Below are 21,099 nucleotides of genomic sequence, written 5' to 3'. Positions count from 1 at the left end.
GCTTTTTAAAGGCAAAATCCACAAGCCCTTCAGGGGGGTTGGGGGAGTTTTGCACGGGTGCAACTCGGATTGGTTTATCTTTATCTCTGTTCTCTTTTAATTGGGTGAGGGTATGTAACCTTTGAATTTACTGGTTGGTGGTTACAATTTATTACTTTGGGGGCAGTCCAGCACAAGTCCCAGGCTTTGTCCTTGAGCCACCATGGGGGCTGGCTGGTCAAGCACGTACTGCACATAACTCTAAGTTGGTGAGGGGCCCCAGAAAGTAAACATCTGGCTAAACTTTGAGCAGTCTTTTGTTCATGGCCCTCCTAGAAACTGCTTGCTCAAGTCTCAGGAAACTGAAATTGAGGCCTGATCTCTGAGAGAAGACTGAGCAGCCTGTTATGGCATCTGCTTGGTCCTTTCATTAGCAGTAGTATTAATAATGGCCGGACAATGGTGGCACATGCCTGTAAATCCAGCATTCAGGAGACAGAGGCAGGCGGATCTCTGTGAGTTTTGAGACCAACCTGGTCTATAGAGTGAGATCCAGGACAGGCCCCAAAGCTACACAGAGAAACCCTGTCTCAAAAAACTAATAATAATAATAATAATAATAATAATAATGCCAATCTAAGATGGCCTATCTAACAACAATAATATAAATAAGCTATTTCAAACAAACACAACCAAGAGGGATTTAAGCCTGTTCATTATATTATAGCACTGTGAGACTCAAATATTACAGTTTTTGCCTTTTGCAAAGTGTGAAATTACCCTCAAAGTTCAGACAAAGCAAAACAAAGGTGACTTATCTCTTTGCTCCAGGTCTGGGCCTTCAGCAGAGTAAGACTCAGTGCCTGGGGGTGTCTTCACAGCTGAGGACTGGAATGCTCCAGAGGCATGTTTACTCACACGGCTGATAGTTAAACTGGAACTACAGCTAAGCATCCACACCCAACCATGCTCTTCATGGACTCTGAGCTTCTCTTAGTACGGCTACTGAATTCAGGGTAGTCGGACTTACAAGGCAAGACTCAAATGCCTTCTATTTCAGTAAGCAAGTTGAAAGCTGTTTCATATTTTGTGGTCTAGCTCCCAAAGTCACAGAGCACCACTTCTAGTGTGTGGGGTTTTTTGTTTTTTTTTTGAGGTGGGGGGAGGGGATACAGGGAAGTCACTGAGTCTTGTTCAAATTTAAAGAGAAGGTATGTGGATCTCACCTTTTGATGAAAGTTGTGTCAAAGAATTTTCAGTCCCCTCCCCCTTTTTTTCCTTTTAGTAGGTTTTTTGTTTGTTTGTTTTTTGTTTTGTTTGTTTGTTTGTTTTTCCCTTTTAGTTTTTTGAGATAGGGGTTTCTCTGTGTAGCCCTGGCTGTCCTGGAACTTGCTCTGTAGACCAGGCTGGCCTGGAACTCACAGAGATCCACCTACTTCTGCCTCCAAAGAACTGGAATTAAAGGTAAGTGTCATCATGCCAGCTTTGTTTTTTAAACTGTGGGGCTTTTAAATGTCCCAAAGAAATCCCGGCTATCTAGATTCGAAGGCCAAGTGTTCTACTTTGCTTTTCATTGTTGTGACAGATACCAAGACCAAAAGCAACTCGGGGAGGAAAGGGTTTATTTCAGTTCCCAGGTTCTAGTCTATCGCCTAGGGAAACTAAGCCAGGAGGAACTCAAGCGGAAACGTGGGGGGTAAAACCTGAAGCTGAGGCCGTGAAGAAGTGCTGCCTAGTGGTTTGCTCCCCGTGGCTTGCTCAGCTTGTTTTCTTTATTTTCGCGGTTGAAGAACAGCTTTTATTGGTGACAAGGACACAGACATACAGCAGACACACGGGGGAAAAAAAAAAAGAACCCACACAAAGCTGACGGGGGACTCGGGAAGCTGAAAAACCTAGCTTCGTCTTCAGGCCTGGGGTTCAGTCTCTGAAAGGCCTTCCGTCCCTAATTTAGGGCTGGTCGGTTGGTAGAAAGACTCGGAGGCTGATTGGCCCACAGCTGCTGTGTAAACCTATCCTGATGTGGCCTTGAGCTCGTCGACCCAGTCAGTCCCTTAGCTGAGGCCCACTGGCAGCAGCAAAGCCCACAAGGCCTTTGTTTTAAGCTGCCTTGCTTTAGTCTCAGGTTAGGAGGGTGATGAAGAAGCTGGCCATCTTGAAAGTTCAACATCTTTATAACCTAGTCATGGCCCTTCTCCCTCTCTGCTTGCCTACCAGGGAATCTGACTCCTCCCCTCCTCCCCCCCCCCCAAAGGTCACCCTAAGGGCTGTTAGGGGCCTGGGGCACAGACTGCTCCTACCTGATTCGAGCTGACAAAAGGGGTGAGAAGTGAGGGGCAACAGTCAGAGTGCCTCAGAAAAAGGTTAATCTAAGGGGTCACGATAAAACTTAACCAACAGCAATGATCCAGTACATAAAACAGTCATTTAGTGATAGTGTATATTCTTGACATGTGCTGTGAGGGATGTTGCGTCAGCAAAAGATGCCTCTGCCCATCTGTACCAGATGCAATGTTCAGTGAAGTGGACAAAACCCGAGTGAAATCCACATTCTATTTGCCGAAGTCACAATCAGACAGTAGCATCTAAGTGACAACCTTGATGAGTTGGTGGTCCTCAAAAAAAATCCTGGACGAGGTCTCACAAAACGGTACCATCTAGGGGTCTTGATTGGGTTTGTTTTTTTCCTGCCAGTTAAAACATTAAAAGGCAGGAAAAATCTTGAGTTTGACTGTGATTGGTAGCAGTGGAGAAATCTGGAACACAGCAAACAGGAGCAGACCAAATCAGCAGCTGAAGAAAGGCTTTTATTGAGGGTGAGGAAACACACACACACAGCAGGTACACAGTTAACGAAAACTAACCAGCACACAGGGCTAACAAAAAAAAAAAAAGTTGGGTGAATGGAAACTAACAAGAATCCATATTAAGGGCTGGAGAGATGGCTCAGAGGTTAAGAGCACTGGCTCTTCTTCCAAAGGTCCTGAGTTCAATTCCCAGCAACCACATGGTGGCTGAAAACCATCTGTAATGAGATCTGGTTCCCTCTTTGGGCCTGCAGGGATACTTGCAGGCAGAACACTGTATACATAATAAATAAATAAATCTTTTTTAAAAAAAATCCATATTAAATGGATGAGACCAGCCATCTTGTGAAGAGATAATCATATAAGACAAGGTCACTGTATATAGATTGATGCTGATAAGGATAGTGTTGAAAATGTCTTAGAAGTTTTAATGTTATGAAGAAGTGTTATAATGCTATATCCCTAGGGAATAATTTTTAAAAGTAAACTAAGACAGTTAGGGACTAAAAACAAACAACCCAAACCCTGACAGATGTGTTTCCAACAAAATCAAGGGGGAAGGGACCCTACCTGGCTGTTACCCCTGGTTTAGTACTCTTAGCCTTATGTGTTTATGTGTTTATGGGTTTTTTTAATGGTGCCTTAAACTAGCACAGCTTTGATAACATCATCTCTGTAGTTCTCTCTCTCTCTCTCTCTCTCTCTCTCTCTCTCTCTCTCTCTCTCTCTCTCTCTCTCTCTCACATCTGTTATTCAAGACAGAGTTTCTCTGTGTAGCCCTGGCTGTCCTGGAACTTGCTCTGTAGACCAGTCTGGCCTTGAACTCAGAGATGCGCATTACTGCCAGTCTTTTTTTTTAAATTATTATTATTTCTTTTACTCATATACGTCAAACCATCTTCTGATTTAAAGGTAGTTCTCAAGGAAACTTCCCTACTTAGAAGAGAATGTACTATGACATTGGCAAACACCGAATGGTTATTCGATCAGAGTGTTATTTTATTTTTTTTTCAATATACAAGAACTTAATGTTTTGATTCAGCAAGCAGCCACACATGCACCTCCTACCTTACCTTGAAAAGAAGCATCAGCTCCCAGGCTGATGGAGACCAGATCAGAAGTGCAGACATCTTGCTTCAGAAAGCTTTCTACCTCTCAAATCGTCCTAAACACAATAAAGACTGCCCCCCCTTTCCACTAATAGAAGTGCGCGCGCGCGCGCGCGCACACACACACACACACACACACACACACACACACACACACAGACAAATCAACTCAAGCTTCCATGACCCCATGTTGTTACTGTGGCAATTAACTGTACTCTATTGGTAATCTGTTTTTCACTCCTGTTTTCTCTCTTCTTTATCACATCCTCTCTCCATTATTTCCTTCTTTTGGTTAAATGTATTTTAAACAATAAATTGGATTTAATTTCGTTCTGTAGCTTTAGCTTCTCAAACATAATTTAACTCTCTTCTCCCAAATTTTCTTTTCTTTCATATATATATAGTTTGTGGAGAAACCTTGGACCAGAGTCTACAAAATATTTTGAATGGTTTTCTTTGAAATGAAAAATAGTTTTGATGTTTATAATGTCTAGAATGCTATGTGCTTTTCTCAGGCCCTAGTGCATGGAAGGAGCCGTTGATACTAAATGAATGAAACTAGGCAGCAAATGCACCGAGCACCAGGTTCTAGGTTTTCATTTATACTCACTTCAACTGACCAAGTCCTTTAAGGACAGTATACAAGCCCCATACTGAGAATTTAGCTGCTCCACGACGTATTTTTATGAAATTTGTCTTGGCTGATGTTTCAACCTTGGGATTTAAGGGTTTTTTTTTGTTTGTTTGTTTGTGTGTGTGTGCCGTCCCCCCACCCCCAGAGCTTCTTTGCAATGGCAGTAAGTCACAAGTAGTATAGGCTTCCCGGCCAACTTCCTCCCTCAAGGATTTTAACTTCTCTGAGAACACCACCCCTGCTCTTCTAGTAAATCCCACACGACAAGAACAGGCTGAGGACGGAGGAAAAGTAGGAAACGGGAGCCATGGAAACTGAGCGGGGGGGGGGGGGGGGGGGGGGGGTTGGGGGGGGACCGTGTGAGCGCGAGGGTGGTTGGAGGAGAAGGAACACTCCCCTGACGACGGCGGCGCCGCGAGGGGTGCTCCTCGGATGACGTCACGCACCCGGGTGACGTCACGGCCGTGACACGCGGGTGACGCCGTTGCCGCGGCGACTCCTCGTCGTCGTCTCCGCCCCTCCCCTTCCCCTCCCCCCCACCCCACCCCCATCCCACCCCCCCTCCCCACCCCCCAGTCCCCTCAGGCTCGGCTGCGCCGGGGGGCCGCCGGCGGGTTCCTGAGGTGGCCTCCGCCCCGGCCGCTCCGCCCACGCCCCCCGCGCCTCCGCGCCCGCCTCCGCCCGCCCTGCGCCTCCCTTCCCCCTCCCCGCCCCGCGGCTGCCGCTCGGCCCCGGCTTGCGCTTCGAAGATGGCGGCGCTGAGTGGCGGCGGTGGCGGCGGCGGTGGCAGCGGCGGCGGCGGTGGCGGCGGCGGCGGCGGCGGCGGCGGCGGCGGCGGCGGCGGCGGCGGCGGCGCCGAGCAGGGCCAGGCTCTCTTCAATGGAGACATGGAGCCCGAGGCCGGCGCTGGCGCCGCGGCCTCTTCGGCTGCGGACCCGGCCATTCCTGAAGAGGTGAGCGGCGGCGGCGGCGGCGGCGGCGGCGGCGCCATCCCCCAGGGCTCTCGCGTCGGGGGCTCGGCGGGCCGGTGTTTATGTGAGGGACCGGGGCGGCGGAGGGAGCTCCGGCCGTGCGGGGCAGCCGGCGGGGATGTGGCTATCGACCGAGTGTCCCCCTCCGTCTTGCGGCTCCTAGCTACGTAAACACACACGGTGGCCCAGGGGGGTTCCCCGACCCCCACCCTGATGGGGTTGGGGCAGCGGGGGCCGAGCTGGAGCCTTTCCAGAGGGGGCGAAACTCGGGGCTGGTGGAGAAGGTCACGCCTGGCTGAGGTTTCCAGCCCGGCATCCCTGAGATGGTTTTGGGTTTTTTTTGTTTGTTTTTTTTGGTTTTTTTTCCTTTTTGCTAGCCGGCAGGGACGGCGTCGAGGATGGAGCATAGTGGCGGCCCGGGCAGTACCCCTGAATCCCCCAGCCCTAGAAATTGCCGCGTGTGATTACTCCCTGGTCGTGGGCATGACGGAGCGCATCTCTCTCCGCTCTCCTGTCTTCCCTTTGCAGGCCCTTGTCGCTTTCCCACTTTTCTACTTGTTTGGGGGATTTCTCTGGACAGGATTTGCCCAGGGGATGGTTTTTGGTGTAGCCTTGACTTTTTTTCAGCCCCAGATTCTAATAACAATGTTTGTCAGTGTTCCCATGCTGACCCGTAACCTCCGTCCCATCCTCATCCACCACCCCGCTCATTTCCCAGTTGTACCACTTGCTTCTAACCTTAGCTTCCACTGAGGAGCATTTTTGCGCTTCTCTTGCCCTGGTCCTTTGAGGCCCTCTACCCCATTCTACTGCTCCCTCGCATCGTTATCTATGTTATCTTCACAAATCTTTCTGGTCACTTTGGAAGCGACCCACTCCCTGCACCCCAAGGCTGTCAGGATTCCATCAGGTTTCACCTGCTCCCTTGCTCCCTTGCACTGCTGGCCATTTGGGTTAAGTCTTTCGGGGTTGATCCGCACCTCTTGATTGACATCTTCGTGTTTTTTGTTTTCAGTGGGTTTAATTGATCTGTGTCGTTCCCATTTTCTTCCCATTTTTTTCCTCTTTCATGTTTACTTGTCTTTAGTATTTGCTTCTCATAACCTGTCCTTGCATCATTCAACTTATTATTACATTGTCAAATTACTTAATTTATTCTTTTTTTTCTGTATGTAAAACTTACTACATTTACTATTTGAGCACTGTATCACATAAACAATACCATATTTTACAAACACTTGATTAGTGTGACTTAATTTTGTTGGTTTTGCTTAAAGATAAACCTGTTACTTATGTTTCCCAATTCTCATACTATCTGCTTTCTTATCTCTGCAATATTCTTTTCCCTGCTTCATTATATTTACTTGGGAAATTCATCCTCTACTCGTGATATATTAGCAGTCTGTTCACAATAATGTTTGTTTTCCACCCTTTTATGCTGTCTCTGACCAAAATGTGCTCAGTACCATCATTTGAGCTAGGCTGTTTCTCACATTTTTTTCTTCTTTCTCTCTGTCTCTCAGTTTTTCTTTATTTTTTTATGTTTATTCTTTTTGGCTTTTTGAGACGAGAGTGTCTCTGTGTAGGTAGGCCTGGCTGTCCTGGAACTTGCTCTGTAGACCAGGCTGGCCTCGAACTCGTAGATATCCGTCTGCCCCTGCCTCTCAAGAGCTGGGATTAAAGGCATGCACCACCACCACTACCTGGCTTTTTCTTGCTCCTTAATTTGAAATAACTCCAACTTCCAGTTTGAATTTATGTTCAGGTCAGTTTCCACTTAATTTCTTTATTTCCTGTAGCTTCTTAGATTCCAAGGATAAAGCTCTTCCCATCATCCATTTCCTAGTTCAATCTGTTTCCCTTATCCCGAGTTACCATTCATTCTGTCTTGTTTCCTGGCTTTGGGTACTTAACTTGCTGAAGCTTCCTCTTGTCTTCCCCACACCTCCACATTCCTTCTTATTTATAAACAACGTTGTTCCGTTGACATGGAAATTTATTTTTAGGATATATTGTTTTAATGGAGAAATGCTAGGGGTCACATCTGCTGTCTGTTTTCTCCAGGAATCGGATATGCCTTTGTCTTACTAGGCACAGGTGCCTCTGGGCTTCACTTTACTCTGCAGTGCGTGTATGGTTTTCTTGAATTGTAAAGATGCTTGAAGACTGATAGAAAGATATATGGGTAAATTAATGGATAGGAGTTATAAAATGATAGTTTTCTGATATGACACTAATTTGAGATCTTTGTTTCAGAGTTATTAGGACAGTTTACATTTCTGTATGGAAGACTTTGTTTTCTTGAGGGAGCTAGATTACTTGGACCTTTTATCTCCTCCCCCCCAACCCCCTTTCTTTCTGAATAGTGAGTGTTAGGGCTATAACTTTCTGTTTGGCACTTTCTGGGCATTTCCCATGTACCAGTGCTTACGAAACTCTAGGCTACGTGAAGTTAAATTAAATCACCAATAACTCATTGAAAGCATGGTCATATCTCCTGAAATTGTATTCTTTATTTATTTAGTTAAAAGATGTTTCCTATTGCCTGCCTCCCAGGATTTGTTTGGTGCTGAATAGTTGTCTTGTGTAGAAGATGATATATATATTTGGCGGGGAAGATAAAAAGTGGACCTCTATTGACTACAGGTACAAATATTATATGTAACAAAATAGATTCTTCCAGGAAATAGTATCATGCAGCCCAGGCTTTTCAGGAACTCAGCAGTAGGCTGAGGCTGTAGGACTCCTGGTCCTTCTGCCACTACCTCTTATGTGCTGGGATTACAGGTATGTGTCCCTACACCCAGCAAGAGATAGTTTTAAAGTTGACGTTAATCCAGAGGAAACTGAAATGTCTTGTGGTCTTTTAATTGAACTTCTTTATGTGAACTAAGGGAATATCTTTAATAAGTACCATGGAAAGATGAAAAATTGTGCATGTGTGTAATGACATTTTATTCTAAATTTTTATCTTACCTGGGTTTAATAAAAGTTTGTCAAATTTCAGCTGCACCAAAAATTAGTTATAGGGGGAAAGCCTGTCCATCATTGAAAAATTTTTTAAAAAGTACAAACTTTCTGTATAATTGCTATAGACATTTGCATGTATTACAACTAGTCTTTTTAATTTAATGCTTGTGTAACACATTTTGTATATAGATTTGTAACTTTTAAAATATAATAATTTGGCCCAACTTTATGTGTCCCTAGGTAAAGTATGATTAATAATTTTTTTGGACATTAAGTTATTTTTTAGAAAATTTGCTGCTGTCATACATCTTCAACATAGAATGTAGACAGTGGTATGCAAAATTATGCTGGAGAATGAACAGATTTGATGGCCTGTATTTGTATTACTTTATAGGTGCTCAAAATAAAATGTTCTGATAAATGACAAGAACTTACTAAATGTTTATTAAGTGTATGTATAATTTTGCTATTAAGCATTTACTTCTGACCATTTATAGTTCCTTGATGATACTTTCTTCCTGAGACCATCTGGTATGACATGGTACATGGTATAATATTACCAGATGGTTAATAATAAATGCATTTATTACTTAAATGTGTGATACCAGGGTGTGATATTTACTACCTGTTCCATTCATGCTGTGTTTCTGGAGAAAGAGAGTTTCTTAAAATGGTAATACAATTAGAATTTTATTATTTTCTGTTTTCAGGATCTCTTAGCCAGTCTTGGCTAAGCTGTGTAATTATAATAATGTATTGGCTAGGGAATATTCAAGGATGGGATCTACTTTATAATGAGGCCCACTGTATTAAAATACATCTTTGTGAACCCTGCCAGGTCAGGTTGCATCATACCTCTGAAAAGTAATATTCTCACTATGGTAGAAAGGTGTATGTGCAGAAAGTTTTAGCTGTTGTTATTAATACTTGTTTAGATATATGCAGAGATTTTGTTTGAAGGGGGAAGCCATAAAGTAGCTGTTTGTCTTCAGTATTTCTCTGTTGCTCCCTTTCTGAACCCTTTCCCTTTTCCTGACTTAACACTTTACTTAAGGCATCCATTCATCCTTTTATTTAAAAAAAAATTATCTTGTGCTGGGCGTCGGTGGCACATGCCTTTAATCCCAGCATTTGGGAGGCAGAGCCAGGCGAATCTCTGTGAGTTTGAGGCCAGCCTGGTCTACAGCGCGAGATCCAGGACAGGCACCAAAACTACACAGAGAAACCCTGTCTCGGAAAAAACCAAAACAAACACACACACATATCTTGTATCAGTTGCTTATATATGCTGGCAATCTATTGTCAGTTGACCATAAGGAATGTTGGACTGGGTGAGTGAATTATGGAATGTCTTAAACATAATGGCAGATTTGATTTAATTGTGTTTGAGGCCAGAAAAAAAGTAGTACAATAGACTAGAGCAGTCAGACTTTTCTTGGTTTTCTCTCCCCCGTTTTACTGATAGAACGAATAGGTCTAACAGCAGCTGGAAGGCCATGTTCTTTGAGGGACAAGGAAGAAAGTCAGTGTTGTTTTCCATGTGCTTTGGTGCCGAGTCACACACTGGGGCAACCGCTGCTGCTGCTGCTGCTGCTGCTGCTTCTCCTCCTCCTCCTCCTCCTCCTCCTCCTCCTCCTCCTCCTCCTCCTCCTCCTCCTCCTCCCCCCCTTTATCTCCAATCATACAATTGCTTTCTCCTTTAGAGCTGCAGAAGTGCATTTTTGTTTCATTGACAACTTAACGTTAATTTAAGTGAGTACTTGGTGAACTTCTTGTCACAATCCCTTTCTTTTTAAAAATCTTGTTTGCTCCTATTCCTGGATTCCTCTGCCAAGTTCCTATTAAGATAAGCCTTTTTGTCAGCAGCTCTTATGAGATTTTGTCTTCCTCAGAAGTTAAATTGTTTGCAGCCCTTTATTCTTTCCCCTTGCCTAGTTCACCTATGTTGATTTTTCTGAAAAGCCTCAATTATGAATAAATAATTATAGAACTTTTGGATTCAAAATTCGTGGGCCTGTTTGGGAGCTCTTCTGGTTTTTGAGGTCATGTTGTGCTTTCTTTATCTTCGTGTTAGAGATAACTTCATGTTAGTATAACAAGACATTCGTTCTCATTGGTTCACACGTTCCTGCTTTAAATATTTCGTGGATGCATTGATGTGTTCTGGAGGGCAGTTTTTATTTTTTAGTGTTTACTAACCTAATTTACTATCATACTTAATGAGCCATCATAGTCTGGAGTCTATACCTAACTTTAAGGAGTCTATACCAAACTTTAAGCAGTCATTGCTTTCTTCCCTCTACAGTTATTTTTGCTTTCTATGTTTTCTCTTGACCTTAAAAAAAAAATCAAAGACCAAAAATAATATTATTTTTAGTTTTAATATCAAGACTGTTGACTAGTATCAAGAAATTGATGCCCAGTAATTTTAACATTCTTTCCTGAGCCCTGAGAATACTGTTATACAGAATGTAAAAATTGTTTTAAACTCAGTTAGCTTTATTTCTTCTGGAAGCTCAGTAATATCAAATAAAATCTCATTTTCATTCTTACTATGCAGCTGTAGCTATTGACAGCACTTTGGGGGAAAATGTACCATAGGACGATGGTTTTCCAATTTCTCCAGAGCTATACTGGCTGAACAGCGAGCCCCTGGGATACTATTGTCTCTGCCTTCCAGCATTGGCCGAGGCTGGGAATGCAAACTAATGCCTTCATGCTTAACAGCAAGAATTTTACCTATTGAACCATGTCCCCAGCCCCAGGGTTACTTTAAGGAGTTCTTGATAATATAGCTATTGATGTATAAAGAGACTTTAATACCCATTAAAAAAAATCCTGTTTTCTATGAATGCCAAATAGTTGTCTTTATAACTTTTTTGGTGTTGTGGATGATGATGATCCCAGCACTGAGGAGGCAGAGGCAGGCAGATCTCTGAGTTCAAGGCCGACCTGGTATACAAAGAGAATTCCCGGGCAGCCAGGGCTATACAGAGAAACCTTGTCGAGGGGGTGAGGGGGGTGGGGTGGGAGTACTATTTTGCTGCGTGTGATGGTGCATACCTTTACTCTCAACCCTCATGAGGCAGGGGCAGACAGATCTCTGTGAGTTTGAGGCCATCCTGGGCTACACAGTAAGTTCCAGGAGAACCAGGGCTATTTAGTGACCCTGTCTCAACAAAACAAAACAAAAGTACTATTTTAATTACTTTCAAATAACTTAATGAATTGTTTTTGGCTTTTGTTTCTTTCTGCAGGGGTGGGGGTGGGTGAGGAGGAGGTGAACCTAGGGCTTTGTGCATGTCAAGTGCACAATTAGCAGTGAGTTGTACCCACAGCCTCCTTCCTCCATCATATTACTATACTTCCAGAGGCCATCAGAGAAGGAACAGATTACAGTTCAAAGAATTCAGTAGTCCTTAAAAGGGTATTCTAAAGCTGTTGGAAGTATTCATTTCTCTTAGTTTTTACATGATTGCCTATATTTCATCCATAGATTCTTCCTACTCATGGCTTCTCATATTAGCAGAAAATTACACAATTGCAAATAAGTTTCATTATATTAATACATAATTCATTCACTGCAAGCTTTTTGCTGGCATCTCTTGATCCTTCCCCCACGCCTCCTTATGCTGTGCACTGAACTTCTGTTAGCCCAAATGTGTTAAATGGCTTAAAGGACTGGTAGGAGAATAAAATGAGGTGAGGAATATATAAACACTGTCACAAAATTTTAGTACTATTATTTTTCTGGTGATTTGCAAGACAAAAGGTAAGTATATTTAAGACTTTTTCTCCAGAAATCTTTGTTGTATGTTTGCTTGTTTTAAAATAAATCCAGTGACAGACTTAAAAAGGTTCTAGTTATGAAATTTTTTTTTTTTTTTTTTTTTTTTTTTTTGGTTTTTCGAGACAGGGTTTCTCTGTGTAGCTTTGCACCTTTCCTGGAACTCACTTGGTAGCCCAGGCTGGCCTCGAACTCACAGAGATCCGCCTGGCTCTGCCTCCCGAGTGCTGGGATTAAAGGCGTGCGCCACCACCGCCCGGCTCTAGTTATGAAATTTTGACAGTCCTTATGATTGACCTAAAACTGAATGTTGACTAAGTTCTGTTAATGTTGTTTTGAAATTACCTTTGAATCCAAGAAACATGAAGTGGCAACATGTTGACTTTTGATAAACAAGGAAAAGAGGATTTATGTGATTGTACAAGGACTATCTTGTGGTCTTGTGGGGAAGGTGGTAAACATGACTTTGCTTTAGCATTTTTAAAACTGTGGTCACGAGTAGCTTTGCTGGCACCTAACACTGCATTGCTGGCTTTTGCACTGAGTTAGTTCATAGTATAATAGGTATTCATATATTCAGTCAGTTCTTGAGTGCCTACAGTATGTCAGGTGGTAATTTATGAGTTTAGGAACATATTTCAAAACAAAAATCTGTACAGTTTTTGTAGTCTACGTTCTGATAGAGAGGTACATGTTGGAAGTTGTGTGAGAACAAATAAACCATAAATAAACAAAAAGGAAATTTGTAGGCTGGCCATGGTAGCACACACCTGTGACCAGTCCTGATGCTCAGGAGGTGGAAGCACGAAGATCAGGAGTACAAGGCTATCCTTGGCAACTTTAGGCAGTTTGAGACCAGCTGGTACTATATGAGACCTCATGTCAAAAACAAAATGAAAGAAAACAAAACCCCACCCAAAAAACAAAAGAAACTATTTCTTAAAAAACTTTTTAGATCTATTTTATGTGTATGAATGTTTTGCCTGCATGTATATTTGTGCATCTTGTATATGCCTGGTGCTAGCAGGGATTTGAAGATGGTTTTGGATCTCTTGGGACTAGAATTAGGGATGGTTCTGAGCCATCATGTGGGAACCAAACCTGAGTCTTTGCAAGAGCAACAAAAGCTCTTAATGAATGAGCTAACTCTCCAGGCCCTTATTTAAAATTTTTTTTTTAAGATGGAATCTCACTAGGTAATTAAGGGTATCTTAGAACAAGTGCTTTGTAACCCAAGGTGGCCTTGAACTTAAGATCATCCTGCCTCAGCCTCTTGAGTGCAGGGGCTTGTCACACCATCATGCCTGGCTTTAAAAAGGAAATTATAAAGTATGTTTGAAGATAGTAAGTACTGTGGAAATTTTCAAGGAAAGCAGAGTAGGCCTGGGGGAGTTAGGCTGAAATTTAAAACAGGGAGAACAAGGTAGACCTCAGTTTTAGAAGGTGGCTTTTTTGAACAAAAGCTTCAAGAGGTCAGAAGAATACAGAATGAAAATGTGTTCCTTGTAGAACTAACAAACTTCTGTGAGGAATGTAGCTTGCTTATTTAGGAAGTAGCAAGAGGCCAGAGTTGCTGGAGTAACTGGAAAGAATTGAAAGTCGGTAGGAGATGAAATTCCAGAGGGCTTGGGGCATGGCCAAAGGCCCTTGTAAAGGACTTGAACATTTTAAAGGAAAAGGAAAGCCCTATTCAGGATTTCAGTAGCCAGAGCTGAGTGACCTGATCTCACACAGTTTGTGTGTGTTAACTTGTTCATGTGTGTATGCACATGTGTATGTGTGTGCATATGCTCATATATGCATGTGGAGGCTAGAGGTTGCTGTCAGCTATCTTCCTTAATTTCTGTACACCTTATTTATTTGAGACAAGGTCTTTTAGTGAACCTGGAACTTACTCATTTGTCTAGACTGTCTAGCCAGCAAGCTTCCGGGGTCCTCCTGTCCATGTCTCTATTACTAGGAGCATACCATCATGCCCAGCCTTTTACATGGGTGTTGGCAATCTGAACTTAGGTTTTCATGCTTGCATGGCATTTCCCCAGTCCCTCTCACATCTTAATAGAAACACTTTGGTTACAGTGTAAAGAATAGACTCTAAGGGACAAGGGAGAAGCAGGAGAACCTTGGAGGAAGTACTGCAGTAATCAGAGTGATAGCAGGAGAACAGAAAAGGGGTCAGATTTTTGGATGGCTTGAAAGTAGATCAAATCTGATTTGTCTCAGCCTGCCCCCAACAGCAGTGCTGGTGACTAAACCCAAGGCTTTGTACAGTCTAGCGGTATTGTATAGTGAGCCACATCCTAAACCCTTGCATTTGTTATAGACGGTGAGTGTGAAGTGCTGAAGAAAAAGAGGTACCAAAGAGAAGGGAGAAGACCCAGGTCAGGAATTCATTGCAAGAGATGCTAAGTTAGAGGCAGATAACTAATGCTGTCTAAGATTTTGAATAAGTAATTGGATTCATGACTCTTTAGGTTGAAATGACTCCCCGGGGCAAAATACTGTTCATGATAGCCATATTTTCTTTTCTTTTTCATACCTAGAAAGGTAACATTTCTTCTTTGTAGTTAGGCAGGTGTGTTTGTAGGGTTGAGTTCCAGCTAGTAGAATATGGACACAAATGATTTGTACCAGTTCTAGATCTGGCACATAAAAATATCCTCCATTCTGTTTTGTTTTTATGGCTGGCTGGAACTGAAATGATAGCTATGATACTTTCATTCCAAGCAATGTTATAAATGATTGTCCGTCAGCCTAAATTCCCGAATGAATGTAGAAATATAGAACACTCTGATAACCTGTTGAACTACCTACTACTGGTCAAAAACAAAGAAATAGCCCTTATTGCACTTGAGTCCTTACACCTTTTGGGTATTATAGCAGTTGTGACATAACCAGAGGACCATTCCATACTTTGGTACTATGCTGCTTGAACCCTCCATCATTCAGAATTGTCAGTAACCATTTTTACCTTATAAATCACCCAGTCTGGAGTATTTTGTTACAGCACAAAATAACTTAAAAGAGCAAGGAATTAATCTTACAAAGGGGACCAGAGAAATGGATCATGACAAGTGAGGAAAATAGACCTGAGAAATTATATGTTTAATTTTAATTAATTTAATTTTCAAAGGTTTTTGAGAGAAGTTATATAGTATAAAGTGACCTCAGATTCACAATCTCCTTCCTTATCCTCCTTGGTGTTGGAATTGTAGGCATGTGTTCCCATACCAGCCTCAAGTCAAAAAAAAAAAAAGAAAAAAAAAGCCAGGCGGTGGTAGTGCATGCCTTTAATCTCAGAACTCAGGAGGCAGAGCCAGGCGGATCTCTGTGAGTTCCTACAGAGCGACACCCAGGACAGGCACCAAAACTACACAGAAGAAACCCTGTCTCGAAAAACAACAAAACAAAACAAAAAATTTGATGAGACTTGTAAGGTCATATGATGCTAGAAAGGAAACATTAGAGCAAAACATCTATGATTTCAGGAAAGAGGAATTGCTGAAGCAGTGTTTCTAGAGAGGCAAAAGGAAAGCAGGTTTGGTGTATAAGTAGGAAGGATGGCTTTCAATATGATACTTTTTGATAAAAGAAAACCACAGAGCATGTGACAGTAAATGCTGCTGTGCAGTGAATATGATAGCGCCTTTCCTGGAACTCACTTGGTAGCACAGGATGGCCTCGAACTCACAGAGATCCACCTGGCTCTGCCTCCTGAGTGCTGGGATTAAAGGTGTGTGCCACCAACACCCAGCTGAAATCTGTTTTTTCAGTTTTTTTCTCTCTAGTGTAGTAAAGTTTCTTCCCAGACTGGGATTATGATGTTTCAGGAGAGAAGTGAGTGTTCCGCACCATACAGGAGAGAATAGATTGAAGACAACAGTAAAATTGATGGACAATGTTAACATGTGAGAAGCTAGGATAGCATTGTGGATTTCCTAACTTTTGGTGTCACATCTGCACAGTTAAATGTAACTTGACAAGGCAGTTTTCAACACTTGGTATGAGTCACTCTCATTTTGATTCAAATAATTATTGGGAACTAGAACATGAATTTATTACTGCATGAAGTATCTATAACTCTTCTGCCATCAATTTAAGCTAAATTTTGAGAGCTCTAAGTGACTGATTTTTCTTTTTAAGAAAATTCCTTTAACCCCAGCACTCAGGAGGCAGAGGCAAGTGTTCTTTGTGTTCTAGATCAGCCTGGTCTGCATGGTGAGTTCCAGGACAGTCGGACTACATAGACTGTGTCTTTAAAACAAAAAACCAGACAAACCTGTATTTTGTTGATGTAGAATGGTATCCTTATCATTGCAGTTTGACTTTTGCATTTTGCAGTGAAACAGTTCCCACTTGGTACTTTTTAACATTTAAATTTTACTTGTTTTTGTTTACACTTTTCTTATTGCCTAAAATACAAATCCCTCACCACCCTTTGCTTTTCAAACCTCCTATGCTTCACTGACCTCCCATTTATTGTAGGAAGTATCCTTAATGCCTTTTTTTCTAAGGCCCAATTAGGTGCCTTTGTTTTGTGCTTTGCTAGCATCCTGTATCATTTTACTCACCATATTGCAGGGTTTTCTTGCTGTTATCAGCTTCCTCTAGGCTAGCACTTGTCAGTCACAGTCATACTTTATAATGTTGGAAGTGTCCTTCGTTGCCCAGTGGTAGGCTGTTGTTCATTCAGTTTGGCTGGAAGCACTGAGATACTAAATCAGATTTTCAGATTTTTTTTTTTTTTTTTTTTTTTTTTTGGTTTTTCGAGACAGGGTTTCTCTGTGTAGCTTTGCGCCTTTCCTGGAACTCACTTGGTAGCCCAGGCTGGCCTCGAACTCACAGAGATCCGCCTGGCTCTGCCTCCCGAGTGCTGGGATTAAAGGCGTGCGCCACCACCGCCCGGCCAGATTTTCAGATTTAACTGTCTCATTTAATGAATAACTGTTCAGTCAGTGCTGTGCTAGACCATTTTATTTCATTTCAGTTTTATTTTTTAGACTTTTAAACTGTTTGTGTGTGTGTGTGTGTGTGTGTGTCACAGTGTGGCTAATGAGGTTAGATGACAACTTTATAGAGTTGATTCCTTATACCTTTATGTAGGTCCCAGGGGTTTAACTCAGGATACTAGCTAGACTTGTATACCAAATATTTAACCGCTGAGTGATCTTAGTGCTTTTAATCCAAATAGTTACCTATATCGAGAATTCTAATTTGTCTTAATATAAAAACCCCAGAGCCAGATATCAGAGTAAATGCTGAAAGATCAGAGATTCAAAGGAGTAAGCCACAGCCACCTCTTACCTGGCCAGCTCCTCATCCTGAAAGTGGCCAAGTTCCTGTCTCCACCCATCTTATCACTTCCTCTCTCCGCCCAGCCATATCACTAACTGTTTCCTACTCCCAAGTGCTGGGATTAAAGGTATGTGCCACCACTGCCTGGTCTTTATGGTTAACTAGTGACTAGCTCCACATGTGATCTCCATGCAAGCTTTATTTGTGAGAGCACAAATAAACTATCACCACATTTTCCCCTTTTTGTCTAAAATAAAAAGGTTATAACTAATATAAGAAAAACTATATACGGTAAGTACAATAACTATACAATGTATACAGACAATAAATACATCAACAATGTCTAGTCCATAAACATTTGACAAATTCAGAGAAAATACTCCATTATGTATTCTGTTTTTGGTGAATCCAAAAGGTTGTACATAATTCACTTTCCTTCTAACTTGCATTAACAAAACTTTTTTTTTTTTTTGAGACAGGGGTTCTCTGTGTAGTTTTTGGTGCCTGTCTTGGATCTCACTCTGTAGACCAGGCTGGCCTCAAACTCAGAGAGATCTGCCTGGCTCTGCCTCCCGAGTGCTGGGATTAAAGACTTGCACCACCACCACCTAGCCCAAAACTATCTTTTTATGTCTCTCAACCTTATACACTTTATACCTCTTTTGAGAATTTCTTTTCTGACTCTGGTAACAAGGAAAACTATAACTACAACTATAAAGTCTTAAACTTCATCAGAGACCCAAGAAGGAAATAATATTACCTGAGTAAGCAGGAAGTGCAAGCAAGTGACTTCCAAAAAATGTGAGAAATGACAGAAACAGCTGGCTGCCTGGACAGTCACCCCGGGTTCTTTTGCAGCATTGGGGCATCCATCTTCGGCCTACAGGCATAGAATATCTGACAGATTTATCTGTGAAGCAGGTTATTTTGAAGGAGCTGTCCTAGTTTGTCTTGGCAAGGTTTGGCAGTCCTTTCTTTTGTGTCCTGCTTGTCCTATTTGGACAGCATACTGTCAGCAGTCAAGGCAAGGGCATTTTCTTGCCCAGTGACTAACTTTTGCCACAAAGAAAATAAACTCCATATGGAATTTCTTTAATGCCTATCATCTTCACTGAAGTAGATTGGTGCTGCCAGGAACAGACATGTCTCATTGTCATAGAAAAAGAACCTATGTTATTAAAACATCTTAAATGCCATATTCAGTAGATTTCTGAAGTGTTTGAAGACGACCTGTCTATCTAAAATATATCTCTGTTTGACTTTGCAAACATACCTAATATGACTACAAGTTTTATTGTAATAGGTGACTAATTCCTGGCATTTTCTTATTATCCTAAATAGTTGGTAATAATAACTTTCAAGGACTAGAAATTTGCATTACATTGTTAAATGAGTTGTATAGGTACAATACATTGAATAAGAGTAGAAATGTATGAACAGTATGTTCTAACAAAAATAATCTCAACTTTGTATCAGTATACAAAGATCCATATCAATGTAAAATATTTAAAACAAGTAGTTGCTTTTTAAAAGTAGATTCAATAATCTACTCTTTTATCCTATCATTTCTGTATCCTCCTTTTTTCTTTTCAAAACAAGCACTCTGAATCTGATTTCCTTTGTTTAGCTTTTTTCCTGACCATTACCAATAGCAACTTGTAACCAACCACCCTAAACAATGACAAATAGCCATAACCCGCTGAACGACCAAAAACCACCCACCCCACCTCTTGGGAATGTGGGCATTGTGTTCTTAAAATTACTTCCTGCTGTCTGGGGGCGACGGCATCTTTAGGGGATCCTGAAAAGAAAAATTTGGGTTAATTGTCAAGTCCTGGGAGAGGTAGCCTATATCATTTGTTGTCCCGTCTCTGTGTAATGGGAAAGTGCAGGGCTTGTCTGAAGTCCTGGCTAGAATAGTCTGTGAGGCTGGATCATCTCAGCTAGCTACCTCAAAAGTGTCTTAAGCAGTTTGTAGTCCAAGCCAATCTTTGGGTGGTATTTGTCAGCTTAGTTGCATTATCATTGTCTATGTGGAATCATCATTGTGGGGTCCCATCCTCCTTTTGGAGACTTCAAAGGTTGCTATTAGGCACGGTCATGGTTCATTGCCGAAATCTTAAACCTTTTAAATGTCATATGCAGCAGATCTCAAAGAGATTAAAGGATCAGTATTTGTTATGTATATCCAGAGTACAAACACTTAATTCCTAGTTACCTGATAGAGACTCAAACCCAAAATCATGTACAGGAAGCTAGATGAAGTCTTTTTCTAGAATTAGTTAGTACTCTATATGACCATTAATATCATGACAAAAAGTTTAAAATACACACACATATATATATGTAATCTTATAAATTTTGAGATATTTATACCTCAAGAAAAGCTTTAAAGAGTCAAAGTAAAACCAAAGGATTATGAAATCAGTGGCAATAAAATAGTTCCTAATTTTTTGTTTTTCTTCTGTCCCATATCAGGTGGCTCTTCTGACATGAGACAGAGATTTTGGATTTTACTTTAAAAAGCATGCTTTGGGGGTGGGGCGTGGAGAGATGGCTCAGCGATTAGGAGCACTGGTTGCTCTTCCAGAGGTCCTGAGTTCAATCCCCAGCAACCACATGGTGGCTCACAACCATCTGTAATGAGATCTGGCGCCCTCTTCTGACCTGCAGGCATACATGCAGGCAGAACACTGTATATATAATAAATAAATAAATCTTTAAAAAAAAAAAAAAAGCGTGCCACACTCCAATTCCAAAGCCAGCTTTAATTTTTTTTTTTTTTTTTCGGTTTTTCAAGACAGGGTTTCTCTGTGTACTTTTGGTGCCTATCCTGGACCTTACTTTGTTTTTTTTTTTGTTTTTTGTTTTTCGAGACAGGGTTTCTCTGTGTAGCTTTGCGCCTTTCCTGGAACTCACTTTGGAGACCAGGCTGGCCTCGAACTCACAGAGATCCGCCTGGCTCTGCCTCCCGAGTGCTGGGATTAAAGGTGTGCGCCACCACCGCCCGGTGCCAGCTTTAATTTTTAATTGGACTGGGACTACAAAAAGACCATTTGCATTATATGTCTGTAGAGAACAGCAGAAACAAACATTTTAAAAGATTTAATGAAATTTTGCCCTGTTGAAAATGTGATATAGCCATAGGCCAATTTACACTTTTTCTCGAGACATTTTTTTTTCTGGATGATTTGTCCTTTTTCTCCCTCTATTGCAATCTTTTTAATGTGGGAAAAATCTCTCTTCCTCTTAACTAATTCCTCCCTAAGAATTCCGAATTGTCTCATTAAATCTGCCGACTATGACAATGAAGACGTGAGACTGACTGTTTCTGTATAGACCAGTAGAAGCCAGAACAGGTTTCAAGGCAGCTACCGAGTTTGGTAGCAGACCAGGGAGGGGGTCAAGGGAAAGCCCACAACCCACCAGGAGAGGGAACCCACTGTCTGAAAATGTACACAGTAGATTGTGGGGAAGACTGTGTGGCTGGAGCTACCTAAAAGGCAGAGCTGACTGGTATTGAGGGGCTAACTCTGGCAGCATGTTG

General features: G+C 41.9%; 1 protein-coding gene across 7 annotated transcripts in view; it reads left to right on the top strand.

Moving 5' to 3' along the window:
• Nucleotides 1–5,263: 5,263 nt before the first annotated feature.
• Nucleotides 5,264–21,099, top strand: part of Braf (B-Raf proto-oncogene, serine/threonine kinase) — a 141,899-nt gene continuing 126,063 nt past the window's right edge. For all 7 annotated transcript variants that reach the window (XM_052720369.1, XM_052720366.1, XM_052720364.1 and 4 more), the window contains exon 1: nt 5,264–5,482. In XM_052720369.1, the coding sequence (XP_052576329.1) occupies nt 5,279–5,482 (204 nt within the window). In that variant the 5' untranslated portion in view covers nt 5,264–5,278. The remainder of the gene's footprint in view (nt 5,483–21,099) is intronic.

The sequence above is a fragment of the Peromyscus californicus genome, unplaced genomic scaffold (genome assembly GCF_007827085.1).
Source record: "Peromyscus californicus insignis strain IS unplaced genomic scaffold, ASM782708v3 Scaffold_6__1_contigs__length_162567912, whole genome shotgun sequence".
Lineage (NCBI taxonomy): Eukaryota > Metazoa > Chordata > Mammalia > Rodentia > Cricetidae > Peromyscus > Peromyscus californicus.
The sequence above is the reverse complement of the archived record's forward strand: the minus strand, read 5'-3'. Positions and strand labels throughout refer to the sequence as shown.